Raw genomic sequence first — 16,344 nt, 5'->3', positions numbered from 1 at the left:
CAAGAGAAAGAAGTCAGCAAGAATAGATTGACTTAAGTCAGGTTCCTAGTTGAAATTTTTCAAGATTTGAAGTCAATGAAACAGAAGAATCTTAAACTGGTAAAAAAAAAAAAAAAAAACTTGCCTATTTTTGTACCTCTGAAGAGAGAGTTCATTAAAACGGAATGGAAAAGGTCAACTGACATGGATTCCCTGGAATCTGAGTACATAAAATTCTAAAAATATCCAGAAGTTAGCAATACGATCCAATTCTGGGTACCAATGTGTATACCTGGTTTTGTTAAAATACATTCTCTTTCATAAAGTTGCTCAAGTGTAAACTCAGAGATACCTGAGGTAAAGCATGAGTTGGAACTGAAATGGTTTCTGACTCTACTCTGTATCATCCTTTAGTTGGAAGAATACGAGTATTTTCATGAATGTATCTAAGTAACAGTAACACCAAGTCTTTCACTACACAATTGTGGATAAAATAAACTCAAAGTGTTTGAAATGGGTAAAAAAAAAGAGAGAGAGAGAGAAACATGAATCAAAATTACAAAATAACTAGTAACATAAGGAATAAGAATGGAAAACATGTGTACCAGGTGGTCAGCATGCTGCTTCTGCAGGACAGCCTGTCTGTAATCCTTTACGAACACTGAACTGAGTTTGTCCTCAACCTCAGCCAGCCAGTTGAGCACCTCCACTTCATCCTCCCCAAACAGTCTAGCATTAGACAGTGCTTGTTCAAGCAGAGCTGCTTTCCGGCAGCACCGGTCTTGAATCTCACTGTATCGGGCCTGCAATGAGTCTAGCTTTTCTGAAAGCACACCCTGTTCTGTAGAACATGTCAGGGAGGAGAGGGACTGCCCAATTTTCACTGCCTGGTGCACATCTGTTGCATGGCTTTCTATTTCTTCCTCCAGAGCCTGGGAATCCAGAGTGGAAAAAATGAATAACAGAAACAAAACAAATGAAAAAGTTCAACATAAAACAATGAATAACAAATGATATAACAAATTAAATAACATAAAAAAAATTACCTACTGAAGGGCAAAAATAACACAAAAACTAGAAACTAGATGGGTGTTTTTTTTGTTTTGTTGGCAGCCTATTAGTCAATTTCTATTTTTATTTCAAGACCAAGAATTTTGCAAAGAATACTCTGACCACATTTTACATTAAACTTTTAAAAAAGCTCCACAAATTGTCTTCTAGGATGCTATAGGCATTCTTCTTATTTTCAGGATTTCTTGTTCCAATTCAGTGTTTTCATTTACCGTAAGTACATTCCTACCTTGTGCCGAACAATCTGCTGTTGAATTTTGGCAGTCTGAGTGCCAACAGGCTCTGAGTTGGCAAGTTTTTTCTCTGTGACAGATAAGAAGTCAGAAATAGGCTCAGCTGTCTCATGGAATTGTTTGGCCAGAACCAGGATATCTTCCAGCTGTTTATGTCTACACAAATATATAGAAGATACTCAGACAAAAAATCATACTAAGACTTGTAAAACAGTGCCATGATCAATAAAAGAAGAGTTTTACCACATAGTTTAAATATCAACAGTCAACAGAATAAGCATCACGTTATGTATATTTAGATAATGATTCCCACTATTACAAACCCTATACAGGGTAGCAACAGACTCAACAGCACTTAACAACAACAACTATTAGAAGACAAAAAGGACTCTGAAGTCTTCATAAACAAAGATTTGCTTCAGTCATCTAGGGAGTAGTAATGGTAGAATGAGATCTACAATTTTATCTTCTAAGGTTAGTGTTCTTCCTCTTCATACTACAAAGACACACTTCAGAATGAATTCTAGGGCAGGCCCTATCTGAACATGTCACTGACTGAAATAAAGGCTAAAGAGATTAAAAAAAAAAAAAAAAATCCATTGTTCTATCACTACTACCTTCACTTGTGAATGAAGAGGAGCGTATTTGAAATCAGGCTTCTAGTAATTTCAGCCTCTACAACATAAAATTCTTAATCCAGATTTAAGGCAAAAGATGACCTCAGAAGGGCTGAAATTTGCCAGTCAAAAAAAGGATGGACTTTACTTGTGATGTTAATGATCCAAACTAAGCATGGATTTTAAGTATGCTGCAGGTTAAAAGCAGTAAATTATAAAGAGGGGAGCAAGCTTGAATGTTGGAGGAAATCTGAAAAGAGACAGTAAAAGTAAAAAAAACAAACAAAAAACACCACAGAACTATATATCAGCACACAGACTAATAATGAACGCTTATAAGAAAAGATTATGAACAGAACAAATGATGCATCATTTGAAAAGGCTGAAACATCTACTTCTGCAAACCTTTACTGGACACCTACTTTGTGCAAAGCCCACCAATACTGGCTACCACTGACACATTTATTTTAATAAGAAATGATTTAAATACAAAATTTAATTATATTTCAATATGAAGCAAACCTATTTCTACATGTTATCAGTTTGAACTGTCAATATAAATAATTTCCTTTCCTACTTTGTTTATGCCAGTCTTCAAATTCAACTTCAAGTAATACAACTAAAATACATACATAATCTAAAGATTATAATTAGATTAGAATCTTTTTTTTTTTGAAAATTGCCTCTAAATTCCAAATCTTTCTGCCTCTCATCTCCGATCTTAGAATCTGAAAGTTTAAAAAGTCAATATAATTGGATTTGCAGTGACAAAGAGAAAAGTTAAATAATTTAGAAACTCAAAAAAATTCAATGTTAAAGAATCCAAACAAAAGTCTTTACAATGTATAAAAAAATGAAGGTGTCCTTGGTATACTGGTTAATAAACTGCTAGGTTGGGAAGATGGAAGTAGGCAGGGTGGAAAGAAATTGAGGGGGGGAAAAAAAAAGCAACAAAAAAGATACAATACAAAGAAATGACGACTTTAAGGAACTCATGAACTAGAGATAAGTACAAAGGGCAATGAGTATACCACACAGACAGAGTTACGGCAATGAAGAGGAAGACGCTATTTTATGCTAGGGAATATAGTCAAGCTTCATAGGAGAGGGAAAATAAGGATGGGTGATGCAATCCTATATAGGGTTTCCAAGAAGCAGCTGGTGGGTTTGAACTTCCAACCTTGTGGTTAGCAGTACAGTGCTTATCCTATAGCTTATCCTATAAGAAGTGAGAATGATAGTGGGAACTAAGAAAGTTAAGTTGAGGTCAAAGAATAGAGAACTTTGAATGTTAGATTGAAGAGTTTGCACAGGCAACAAAGAGCCATCAAATATATTTTGAGCATGGAAAGATACTTTTAAAAAGGTGCACTTCAAAAACGTTCATCACAACAGAAGGATGGGGAAGAAAAGGTATGGTAACAGTGATTTAGTCAGGAGGAATCCCAAGGGAGAGCTCATAAATCATAAACTGAAGTAGGAAATGGGAAGAAGTAGAGAAAAAGATGGATAGGAAAGACACTTCATAAATAAAATGGGCAAAATTTAGCATCCTGATAGATGTGGGAAGCAAAGGAGGAAAAATAATGAAGCGGAGGATTTAAGCCTAAGGAACTGAAAGGCTGGCTGACGGTTAACGAACAAAGATGAAAAAGAGCAGTGCAGATTTGGAAATAAAAAATTCTATAAAAGTTAAATAAAAGAAATAAAAGTTGAATTCTAAATAAAAAATAGTGAACACCTAAAAAAAAGTGAGCTAAATTATTTCATTTTTGCATCTAATGTAGACCAAGTTTTAATAAGATAAGAAATACGCAAGTCATAGGCAGCTGGAAGAATAAAGTGACTGGAGAGAGCATTATTTGAAAATTGTTGGCTATTTAGAAAACTTAGAGGATATAATAATAAATAACCAGTTCTAATACTCTCTGATTTCTGATTAGCAGGAATTTATTTTTTAAACTGGGACAGTACAAGGTCCAAGTAAAGACATCCATTTGACATATTACAAATGACATTAAAGTAAGAGCTACGGAAAGAAACGGCACTTCCATTTATGAAAGAAAATTAATGCATCTCTTTAATGCTCATATATGAAACAGGACTATTGCCTGGATGCAAAAACACCCAATGCAAGTGTTAGGGTAAATTTACAGAAAAAAAATATGATAAATGTCAATTCCAAGTATCAAAAGCATTATTTATAAATATGAAGGGGGAAAAAATCTGTTTCAAAAACTCAGAAAATAACTTGGCTGGATTGTAGGAGCATGTGTCTGTCGCTGGAACTGTGATTGTACTGCAGCCGAACAGTAACAGAGCAATGAGTCTTCCAGTTCTCAGAAATTTATAGAGTAGTTGAAGCTCACTTCCTGACAGTGATTCTGACTGTGAGACATCTTTGAACACTTATCCCTCTTCAAGATACAAAATCATCTGAAGCACTGCATAAATCTATTTCAAGGTTCTCTTAGAGTATCTTTAACTGTTGTTGTTGTTAAGTGCCATCAAGTCAGTTCTGACTCACAGTGACCCTAGAGAGGGTTTCCAAGGAGCTGCTGGTGGGGTTCCACCACTGTGGTTAGCAGTCCAGTGCTGATCCTACAGCACCATACCAGGACGTCTATCTCAATTCTTTTGTTGTTGTTAAGTGTCGTTCAGTCAGTTGTGACTCATACTGACCATGTGTAGGGATTCTAAGAGCAGCTGGTAGGTTTGAACCACCAACCTTGTGGTTAGCAGTCTAGTGCTGATCCGACAGCGCCACACCAGAACTCCTATCTCAATCATTGCTGTTGTTGTTAAGTGCTGTCGAGTTGCAGTCCTGCACATTAACCCACAGTGCCATACCAGAACTCAGATGAAAACTAAGATAAAACAGTCTTGGACCCACTCTTTGAACCCCTTTGGCCTTACCTGGCGGCTGCCTTGCTGAGTAGTTCAGTCCATCTACTTTCAAGACTCTCTAGCTGTCCAGTGATTTTCTCTCTATCAGCTAGCTCAGCTGACTGGGCAATTCTGCCTCCTTCTGCTTGAAGCATGTCTACTGTGGCCTTTCGATCATCTAGTAGCCGCTGGAGCAACTATTGTAAACACATTTAGAGAGTAAAATAGCGATAGCATACAGTCATTTTTTAGTCTGAAATGAGGAAAAAATATAACCCCACTGAATCCGATGATAAATTGAATAGGGATTTTTTTTTTTTCCTCATTCTTGAGGCAAAAATATGAGGTAGAGCACAGTTCCTATCATTCACGCACACTTTTCAAGCAATTAACTTTTTAAATTGGAGCACAGCAGAGGCCTTTCCTTGAACACAAAAATGCACTATAGTGGAAATTAAACAAAAAAACAGAAGCTTGTACATGGTATATATTATTTAAAATATTGCTAACCCTGATAAACCAAAAACCTCTGAACATAAAGCTGTAAATGAAACATCAAAATAGGATACATGAATAAATAATGTTGTTAGGTGTCGTCAAAGCAGTTCTGACTGATAGCAACGCTATGTACACTAGAATGCAATGCTGCTTGGTCCTGCATCATTCTTATAAACATTGCTGTGTTTGAGCTCACTGTGTTAACCCATCTCATCGAGGAACTTCCTTTTTTTTCACTGACCCTCTATTTCACCAAACATGATGTCTTTTCCAAGGATTGGTCCATACTTTAAGTAGCATTCTGGCTGTAATCTTCCAAGACATATTTGTTCATTCTTGTTGACAGTCCATGGTATATTCAATATGCTTTGCCAATACTATAACTCAAAGGCACCAATTCTTCTCCAGTCTCGCTTTTTCATTGTCCAGCTTTTGTACGCATATGAGGCAATTGAAAATAGGCATGATTGTGTCAGGCACACCTTAGCCCTCAAAGTGACACCTTTGCTCTTTAACACATTTTAAAAGGTCCTGTACAGCAAAATGGCATTTCAGTTCTTGACTTCTGCTTCCATGTTACAAAATCAAAATAAGATGATGAAAATCAATTTTCATCTTTCTTTTGCAGGATCACAAAGAACAGGTTAGGAGTCCACTAAAACTCCTGAATATGTTCCTGAAACTATAAGCAAACGTGTTGTCTGTCACTCCCTACAGCTGTTACAGTTCATTTGCACTTACCTTCTGTTCTTGGATCTGTGCTTTCACCACTTTATATTCAGCAGATGGAGGTCTCTGATTGGCTATGAGCTCCTCTGTGTCTGCCAACCAGCTGAGCAACGGTTCCAAGGCATCTTGAAACTTCCCACAATGCAACAAAGCCTCCTGCAATTGAGCGATTCTTTGTGCGACCTATATCACAAATGTGTAGATTCATTATGAAAAAGGCAAGAGCAGTGTTTAGATTACTACTGACCCCTTTTTAGCAACTGCAAATTGCAACTGTTAAATTTTATTTGCATTCAGACTGCAGAAAACCTTAGACTGAAATGTCATCTCCTCTTACGCCTCTATTCCCAAGTTTCTTGTTATGCCCTTGCCACTCACCTTTTTATTCAGTGTATTCCAGCGAGCATTGATCTCCTCCATGTCATGTTCCAAACCCTGCACGTCACAGTTTTTCCCTGCACTCTGAATCAATCCCTGGCCAAGTCCATTCACCTGCTGCAATTTCATCTGTAGGGGATCCACTTGTTCTTTCTGAAATGTCTGGATAATAGCAAGTCAAAGACTTAATCTAAAGGCTATTTGACCCTCTACACCACAGTGACTGTCTATTCTTGGGAGATTTATAATTTGATGAAGAAAGGTGCAGAATAAAAAGGAGGAAACAAGCAATTTGCACAGGGTAGTATCAAGGATAACATATAGCTTCGTACTTATGGATATGTAATTACAGAGTTTTAGTAAATCTTTAATCCATTGACTACTGTGTCTGTGCATATTTTAGCATCTATTTGTTTAACTTTTAATGCAAAAAGCTGAAAAGAAGAAAGAAGCATCATCCTCAAAACATCATAAAAGTGTGATATTTAATAATACTAAGAGGGAAAATTATATCAAATGACTAGTACTTAAGATAAAAAATACCTTGGGGAATAGTTTTAACTGACCACTGATAAATGCACTGCTCTTCTTTGACTAGGACTAATAACTCAATTAGACATAACATATTAATGGCATGAAAAATACCATCCTCATAGCTTAATGCCCCTGAGGCCAATTAACATCATTCTGTTCCAGGGCCACAGAGCACACACAGCCAATAATCTTGAAACTGTATTCCTCTGGTTATAAAAGGAAGTAGGCCAGTACCAATAGGAAATTTCACTAATAATTTCAAAGACTAATCTGAGTAAGAAACAGACATTTATAAAATACTTTTAAAAAAGTGATACTATATATTCATGTCCACTATAAAATAATGGGATTTTAAAACAATGTGGCTACAAGTAAAAAGCAATCTGCATATGTATCTCAACTATATTTAAATTCTATTGTTTCAAAGTGAACACGATTTCTAAACTTTCTAAAAGGAAACAAAAAAATATCAGAAGAATGGTATCTTTGTCACATGAAAGATATTAAGGGAAAAAAAATGAATAAATACACGGGGCTTCTAAGAGTTCATGGAAAAGATGAATTAAAAGAAGATTGTATTTTTCCAATGATTTTTGAAGCTTCCTTTTAAGTCCCTGATCTCAGATTTCTCTCAGTTATAAAATGATAAAATCAACTATATTTCTATACTGGTCGGTATCAGTCTCTACTTTTTTTCTTTTATAAAAAGTTTCCTCAGTTTTAGTGAAACAGGTAAGTCAATTAAGATCTGAGGATGATATAAATAGAAAAGGACAAAAATAAATGAAAAAAAAAAAAAATTAGTAAGAGCTATATGAGGTCACACTGAAAGGTTAGAAGTTTGAGTCTACCCAGAGCTGCCTCTGAAGAAAGGCCTGGTGATCTACTTATGGAAATTTAGCCACCGGAAACCCTAATGAGCACAGTACACACATGGAGTCACCAGGAGTTGGAAATAACTTGACACAACTGGTTTGGTTTTTTTGTATAAACCCACAGATTGCACTAGATTAGGAAACTGATTCTAGAAAGAATGGTCCTGGTGTGGCGCTGTGGGTTAATGAGCTGGACTGCAAAGTTGGTTTGAACTGCAAGGTTGGAGGTTCAAGATCACCAGTTGCTCCTCAGAAACCCTACACAAGGTCACTATGGGTCAGAACTGACTTATGACACTTCATACCAACAGGGAACACAGAAAAGGAAAGGTTATTGCAAAGATAAATTGCTACCGTACCTCATGCTATCATGTATTTAGTTACATCATATTTTCTTAAGCAACACAAGGCAGTTCAGTTAAAAATTACTATTTTACCAATAATATGTTGTTGTGCCATTGAATTGGTTCTAACTCAGAGTGACTCTGCATAGGGTTTCTGAGGAGTGGCTGGTATGTTTGAACTGCTGACCTTGTAGACAGCAGTCCTACACACCAGGATTCCATAGTTCCAGAAAAAGCAAGTACTGTAATTTTATTTTCAAATATCAAAGACATTTTCACTGCAAACAGATCAGAATAATGAGATAAAAACAAACAAACAAACATGCTTTCAGTTGCTGTGGTTCAGGTTAGAAAGGCAAAGATGAAACCCAGAGGGAAAATGTCAACTTCATAACATGTAGGGCTCTCTTTAATATAATAATGAAAGTCTATGTTGTACCACAACTGGCTTTTATATCTTTCTGTGCTGTCTAACACGGTAGCCACTAACTATATATGGCGACTTAAATTTAAATTGCTGTTACTGTTAAGTGGCATCCAGTTGGTTTTGACTCACTGTGACCCTGTATAGGGTTTCTGAGGCTTTAAATCTTTGCAGGAGCAGAAAGCCTAATTTTTCTCCTATGATGGGCTTGAACTGCTGACTTTGTGATTCACAGAGTTCCATGGAGCCACCTTATCCTATACAGCCACAATAAGCCAAAAGTCAATTACACTAGAGAATTTAAATGCAGTTCCTCAGTCACACCAGTCACAGTTTGCATAATCAACAACTACATGTGGCTAGTGCCTATGGTACTAGATTAACAGCATAGGGACAGAACACCACCACCTAGCAGGAAGCTGATTCTATCACACAATGCTATAAAGGAGACAGAAAAGTTAAGACATATTGCAGTAACTTAAAAAATCTTGCATATTAAACCTGATTCCTAAGAAACTTTTAGATTACTTTGTTTATGAATATTTCTTATGGAAGCATCAGGGATTTCTTTTTGTTTCTCCACCTCCACCCCATGGACTACTTGACATGGACAAACGGTGTTTGTCAGAAGTTTAAAAACATATGAAATTAACTCTAAATAAACACTCTCTATATATTTATTTTAGACTTTGGGTGTGGTGTTGTAGGATCAGCACTGGACTGCGAACCAATAGGTCAGCAGTTCAAACCCATCAGTTGCTCCTTGGAAACCCTATAGAGGGTCACTATGAGTAGGAACCAACTCGACAGCACATCACAACAACAACAGATATTTATTTTCAGTACAACTGGACAGAACGTCAAAGAAAATAAATACGAACACACTTGCTCCCATCTCCCAAGCTCCAAATAAAACTGCTTAACAAAACCAGTGCTTTCAGCTGCATTAAAATTCCTCCTCCTTAGTATTTCCCACATTGTTACTGAAATGAACTGTCATGTGATTGACTAACCAGCACTGGCAGGCAATCTCCAGCTCAGTACAAGAGCAAAAATTACTGCAAGACTACATGATGCAACAGGGACATAAAACAGTTTCTCCAGGAACTTCTTAAAACATGGTGATTATCTTTGGTGGTACTCCAACTCTCCTAGCTTTCACGCTGACTTTTTTGTGTGTCTTTTACTTTCTCTTTCTCTTTCAGACTTTCACAGGTATTTGGAGGGCTAGGGATAGGATACCAATCCTGAGCTTCTTCTCTTCCTAGGCAATCCCATTCATTCCCAATGACTTTAAATATTAACCACGATAAATGTTATGGCTAACATTTTGATCTACCTTCCAAGTTTCAAAAAGAACCCCTGGACTCTAGACTCAAGGAGAGACAGGGGCTGTGTGCTGGCAGCCAGGGGGCTGGCATGCAGGGTATACCCTTTGGTTGTTTGAATGGTTATATATTCCTGAGTACTTCAGTATACATCCCAAAACAAACAAAACAGAGGGATTAGAAGCAAATGCTGTTGAATGATGATGCATGGAGGAGACTGAAATCATTGCAATGAAATTAAATATGATAGAATGAATGTAAAGCTGATGCTCTCCCATGTAAACTTATTAAAAATCAGAGCCCCTGGTGGCAAAGTGGTTACAGCACTCAGCTAGTAACCAAAAGGTTAGTGGCTCAAATCTACCAGTTTGTAAGTCAGAAAAAGATGTATCCACCTGCTTCCAGAAAGACTCAGTCTTAAAAACACTGTGGGGCAGTTCTACTTCGTTGCTGAGTCAGAATTGACTCAATGGTGGTTGTTGTTAAGTGCTGTTGAGTTGGTTCCAACTCATAGGGACCCTGTGTAGGGTTTCCAACGAGCAGCTTGTGAGCTTGAACCACTAACCTTGCAGTTCAAATGACTTTGCAGTCCAGCATGCATTAGCCCACAGAGCCACACTAGGACTCAATGGTAATGGGGTTTTTTTGGTCTGAGTTTCAAATCGCCATATCCAACTGCTTTCTTAATCTCCATACAAATGAATCACAGGCATCTTGAATCTATCAGTTTTAAAAACTATTTTTTTCTCCCTAACAATGACAACTAATACTCTCCATTCATTAAGCTGCAAAAACCAGAAATTAGAAGTCATCCTTGATTTATTATTGTATCCTTTGTGTTGCCCCCAAACAGATAAGGCATTATCAGGTCTTATTGATCTTATCTGCAAAATACGTACCTCCATAACCAATTCACTGAGACAATTACAGTAATCTAGCAGGACTTTCAACTCTGTCCTCGTCCCCTACAAATTGATTCCAATGGGATTCTTTTTTCATATGCAAACCATAGTGTTTTATGTTCCGTGGCAACTACTGTAATACATGCTAATAAAATACAGTACAAAAGAAGCCTGAGACTTAAAAACTCCAAATAATGTCGGGAATATGTACTATCAATGTGGACCAGTTTTCTTTACCTTTAAACCGAGAATGTTGTTGCTGCTAAGTACTGTGGAGTCAGATCAAGTCATAGTACTCCTATATAGGGTTCCTTAGGAGCGGTTGGTGAGTTCAAACCACCAACTTTGTGATTAGCAGTCCAGTGCTTATCCTAAAGCACCACAATCTTTTAAAAACGTTTAATCATTTCACTTCTCTACTTAAAATGCTTTCACAGCTAAAATGTCTTTCAAGAGGAAATGTACGTGTCTTACTGGTCCTTGCATCATCTGACCCTCTTCTCCAGCTTTGACTTCAAGGCAGTCTTCCTGCTTTGCTCACTTGTCTTCTAGTTACCTGGCTTTTTTTTTTTAACATGCCAAGTTCTTCCTAGCTTCCATTGCCTTTGTCTGGAATTCTCTTCCCTTTGACTTTTTGCCTAAATAATTTCTATTTATCCTTAAGGGTCTAGTATAAAATTCCTTTCCTTGGTACCCCAATTAAAATGAAATCACCCTATTATAATTTCTTGTCATAGCCTTTACTTTTCATTGAAAGCATCTGTCGTGATTTGTAATTACTGTATATGTTTGTGTGATTTCTTGCTTTAATGTCTGTGTGTCTCCTCTACTATTGTGTAAGTCCCATAAGGGCAGGGACCTGTACCTGGCACAGAGTAAGCACCCAGAAAACATTTATTCAGGGAGTGAATGAATTCTTGCACAGACATGGTGTTAGGGAAAGCAAACAAACCCATGAAAGTTCTGCTGATGAGCTGAGCAGTCAAACACTGAACCGGCATTGAGGGCTCTCCAAATTTTGTCTCAAAAAGACTCACTTGGAAAATTTAAATTTTATAGAGCCCCTATTTTATACAAAATGTTGTTTGGTTTTTCTCTTTTGAGACAGTAACTGAGAATAAGATTGAGGAAATTTACAACTGATTGTTGTTGCTGTTGTTAAGTGCCATTGAGTCAGTTCTGACTCATAGTGACCCTGTATAGGGTTTCCGAGGAGTTGCTGGTGAGTTTGAACCACTGATCTTGTAGTTCAAACCAAACTTGTGGTCCCATGCATTAACCCACAACCCTACGCCAGGACTCCTTAAAAATGATTAGGAGATTTAAATAACCATAGATTACTTTCAATGTGCCTAGTATCCTAGGATAGAAATGGAAAAAAGTTCTGGCATTCTACCTCTCCTATCATTGTTGTTGTTGTTGTTGTTGTTAGGTGTCAGTGAGTTGCTTCTGACTCATACAGACTCTGTGCACAACAGAAGGAAACACTGCCCGGTCATGCACTATACTCACAATTGTTATGCATGAGCCCACTGTTGCTGCCCCGGTGCCAAACATCTGGTTGGGGGTCTTCTTCTTTTTCACTGACCCTCCACCTTACCAAACATGATATCTTTCTCCAGGAACTGATTTCTCTTGATAACATGTTTGAAGTATGAAGTCTTCTACCATACCCTTTTGTTTTGTTTATTGTTATTGTTGTTGTTAAGTGCTGTCAAGTGAGTTTTGACTCATAGAGACCCTGTAGAGGGTTTCTGAGGAACAGCTGATGGGTTTGAATTGCTGACCTTGTGGTTCTCAGTCCAGTGCTGATCCTACAGTGCCACACTGGAGGTCCACTGTCTATTATAAAGCTTGTATTTATTTAAAGCATGTATACACATGTACAGTTAGTTGTATGTATACACAAAGGAGCTAAAGTAAAATGTGTTGTTGTTGTTAAGTGTTGTAGAAGCCAGTTCCAACTCATAATGAAGTTGTTCATTTTAAATCACAATCTGGATATGAGCATTTGTTGAGTTCTAAGTATGTGTTTTTGTATAAAAAGAACATGTTCAGTTGCCTCTAGGAACCCTTGTAAAATGGTAGAAATGAAATTCATACAATTACAGCTCTCATCTTGTATTTTTCTCAATATTTCACCAATTTAGTAAAATCTTTGGTCTTATGTAAACTCTGTTGCAATACTTGTTTCAATACATATTTTCAGAACAATCTCACTATATTCTTACAGGACTATAGCTTAGATCTTACTTTCTTACGGACACAGGTGTATGTATCTGTTTGCTTCCAGATATTCCAAAAAGCAACTACCCTTCAAAGACAATGGACAACCTTCCTGTTGTGCTACTATTTCCTTCTCCTGTCACTTACTCCTTGTTAGCTGTTGTCAAGGGGAGGCCCTAACTCATGGCATCCCCATGCACAATAGGATCAAACCACTGGGACCCCAATTGTTTACACTGGGTGATTGTTTTGGAAGTGGACCACCAGGAAGGAGTCCTGGTAGTACAGTGGTTAAGCCCTCAGCTGCTAACCACACAGCAAGTGATCTGAATCCACCAGCAGACATGGCAGCAGTCTGCTTCCATGAAGATTTACTCTGGGGCAGTTGCTGAGCTGGAATCAGCTCAATGGCAGTAGGTTTGGTTTGGTATGACCATGCCTTTCTTCCCAGCATGTTTTAGTCTGTAAGCTCCACTGGAACCTGCTTAGTATCACAGCAACATGCCAGTCTCTAGTGCCAGTCTGTGAAGGAGGCACATTGGTTGAACACTGAACCCAGGTCTCCTGCATGAAAGGAGAGAATCCTATCACTGCCCTCTTATTGTTGTTGTTGTTAAGTGCTGTCGAGTTGATTATGACCTATAGCGACCTATACAGGGTTTCGGAGGCTGTAAATCTTTATGGGAGCAGAAAGCCTCATCTTTCTCCTGAGAAACAGCTGGTAGTTTCAAACTGCTGACCTCAAGGTTTGCAGCCTGATTCGTAACCACTACGCTACCAGAGCCCTCTGATATCTAGCACTATTTTATAAAATGACCTAGACATTATCTAGCCCCGCCCACTCATTTTGTAGATGGGGACATAGAAATCCCAGAGACACACATTAATTATTTCTCTGGATTTTCTTCTCCGTTTACGCAGATTTGAATGGCTCCTTATAAATTCAATCTCTGTATTTCATTGATTAGGCTTTATTCCAAAAATATTCTGTACAATTGAGAATGCACACACAAGAAAGTACTCTGTCAATTGACCTGCTGTCCTAACTTCATACAGGTTTAGGGGGATCTTGGTTATCAATTCCAAATTCTATACAACTCAGAAACAGAATCAAATTCAATTATCAGCTGAAAGACGAACATTCTAATTTTAGGCCATATTACAAAAGAAATGACAGCCAAGTTAAAATCATCTCAACTCAGCTAACTAAGCCTGGGGATCTGTGGAAAAGTTGACACTTGTGGCACACATTCAAAATGATTTTTAGTTGCTGATGGGTGCATGCTTAATTGGTGCTTTACCAGACTGGGGCTGCCCTGAAAGGTCCTGCAATGGGTAGATGGGAGCACCCGTCTCTCTTATAGCATCCCTAAATACTCAGATTGATATTTACTCATTCAGTCAGTGAATAGCCAGTGCCTGCTATGAGGAAGGCACTGTTTTGGGTCCTGGGGGTTATGCAAAGTCAAACAAGCTTCTATCTCAGTTATACAGGACTTTGTCAGCTCTGACACCCACCCTTCATGTCTAAACTACTGACCAAATGACACCAGGGTAGTTAACTGCAAAATTTGAGGCTGCAAATCTCAAATTCCTCAGGGAAGTGAACACTGTTCCTACCTGTTTACTAATACATTTTATTCTAACATTAAGAATCTTAGAGCCCCACTGAATAGTTTTCATCTTGTCTAGATGGGTCTGGTAAAAAGAGATGGGGATAAGATTCTTATGATTCAATAGTAATTGTTATCATGATTAATTGCGATGGTCACAATTGTTAAGATAGAAGTTTTGCAAAAAAAATGGGGGAGTAGTTAATCTTACAGTCCATAAACAGAGGACCCTAGGACCATCAAGGGAGAAGATCACAAGCGGAATGTCGGACCTTATCCAGAGAAGTAGCGACACCAGAGATGGAGGCAGAGATGGGGACATGGAAAGGGGGAGCGGCTGAGGAGTCTAGATTCATAGGAAGAGAGGGACTAAGAGATAGTGGCCAGGAGGCAGGCTTGCAGAATGTGCCCTTTGGTGGTGTAAATTATTATATATATGCCTGAGTGTTTAAAAATAAAAGAGCTAAAATGAACAGAGAGAAATACTGTTAACTGATGGTACATGGAGGGAATTATAATCATTGTAATGAAACAAAGTAGATGATTTGTTGAATGTAAAACTGATCTGCCCTATAAACTTTCATTCAATTCACAAAAACGTTAAAAAAAAATTATTATAATGAAAAAGAAAAAAAAAAAAATCTTAGAATGAAACGAGACCTGAAAGGACATGTAGCCTTAAATGTGCTATTTCAATTTATGCTCACAGGTTTCCCCCTTAATGAAGAAGGAAATGGAGAGTCAGAACATGTAAATAAATTTTCTAGAGTGGTTAATAAGTACCCCAAGTCTAACTCCAAAGTGTATAGCCCAATGCATATTGAACTGCAGGCAGCGTGTATCAATAATTTAGGGAAGAACAGGCTTGTTGTATGTGTCAAAAGCAAAATCACGGTTTTTTGCTAATGATCTTTTTCAAAATGTAAATCAACAACTGTTTACATTCCAGTTATCTTATATTTGGCTTATCTGAATAAATAACAAGAGAACAAATGATAAAGCTTTTCACCTGATTAGAGTAAGAGAGAGATTTCCATTTCCACCAGCTCCTCATAAACTGAGAGACCAGAAAATGTCAACTCAGGGGACCAAAAAAGAAAAAAAGAGAGGACTATCTGTGCCATTTCTAATGACTACCAAGTCAGAGAACTTGCAAAACTCACCTTTAACCCCTAATATTATTCCCCAAAATGAAGAGAGCAACAATTACCTCAGTTGAACTCAATCCATCAGTGTCAGTCAGAGACACCTGCCCATGTAGCACTGGGTCAGTCATCTCTCTTATCCCAAATGCTGGGGAATCAAGGTCCTCCTTGAGCCACACTTCAGCAGGGGAAGCCTCCACCTGAATAGGAATTCCTTCTTCTGAGACAGGCACTGAATCAGTGGGGGCAGTGCCTTCCACAGAGAAAACTTCTTCCACAGAAAGCACTGCAGCAGCTGGGGCACCATGCTCCTCTGGAGCGGACATTGAAACATCTAGGGCACTGTTCTCCTCTGGAGCACCTTTCTCCTTTGGAGAGAACACTGCAACATCTGCAGTACCGCTCTCCTCTGGAATGGGCACAGCAACATCTGCAGTGGCAGGCCCCTGTGGTGTGTCACTCTCCTCTGTGTTGGTCACAGCAACATCTGCAGTGGCAGGCCCCTCTGGCGTGTCACCCTCCTCTGTGGTGGTCACAGCAACATCTGCAGTGGCAGGCCCCT

General features: G+C 38.1%; 1 protein-coding gene across 1 annotated transcript in view; it reads right to left on the bottom strand.

Annotated features, from left to right (window-relative positions):
- The window catches only part of LOC102830374 (microtubule-actin cross-linking factor 1-like), a 474,365-nt gene that overhangs the window by 67,833 nt on the left and 390,188 nt on the right, over positions 1 to 16,344 (bottom strand). Inside the window, exons 53-57 of the mRNA XM_006867570.1 lie at positions 6,392 to 6,553; positions 6,026 to 6,196; positions 4,817 to 4,983; positions 1,280 to 1,439; positions 585 to 911 (exon numbers count right to left, since the gene is read on the bottom strand). Coding sequence (XP_006867632.1) covers positions 585 to 911; positions 1,280 to 1,439; positions 4,817 to 4,983; positions 6,026 to 6,196; positions 6,392 to 6,553 — 987 coding nt within the window. The remainder of the gene's footprint in view (positions 1 to 584; positions 912 to 1,279; positions 1,440 to 4,816; positions 4,984 to 6,025; positions 6,197 to 6,391; positions 6,554 to 16,344) is intronic.

This window comes from Chrysochloris asiatica, unplaced genomic scaffold (assembly GCF_000296735.1).
Source record: "Chrysochloris asiatica unplaced genomic scaffold, ChrAsi1.0 scaffold00106, whole genome shotgun sequence".
Classification (NCBI taxonomy): Eukaryota; Metazoa; Chordata; class Mammalia; order Afrosoricida; family Chrysochloridae; genus Chrysochloris; species Chrysochloris asiatica.
Note: the sequence above shows the minus strand (reverse complement) of the source record. Positions and strands in the feature narration are given on the sequence as shown.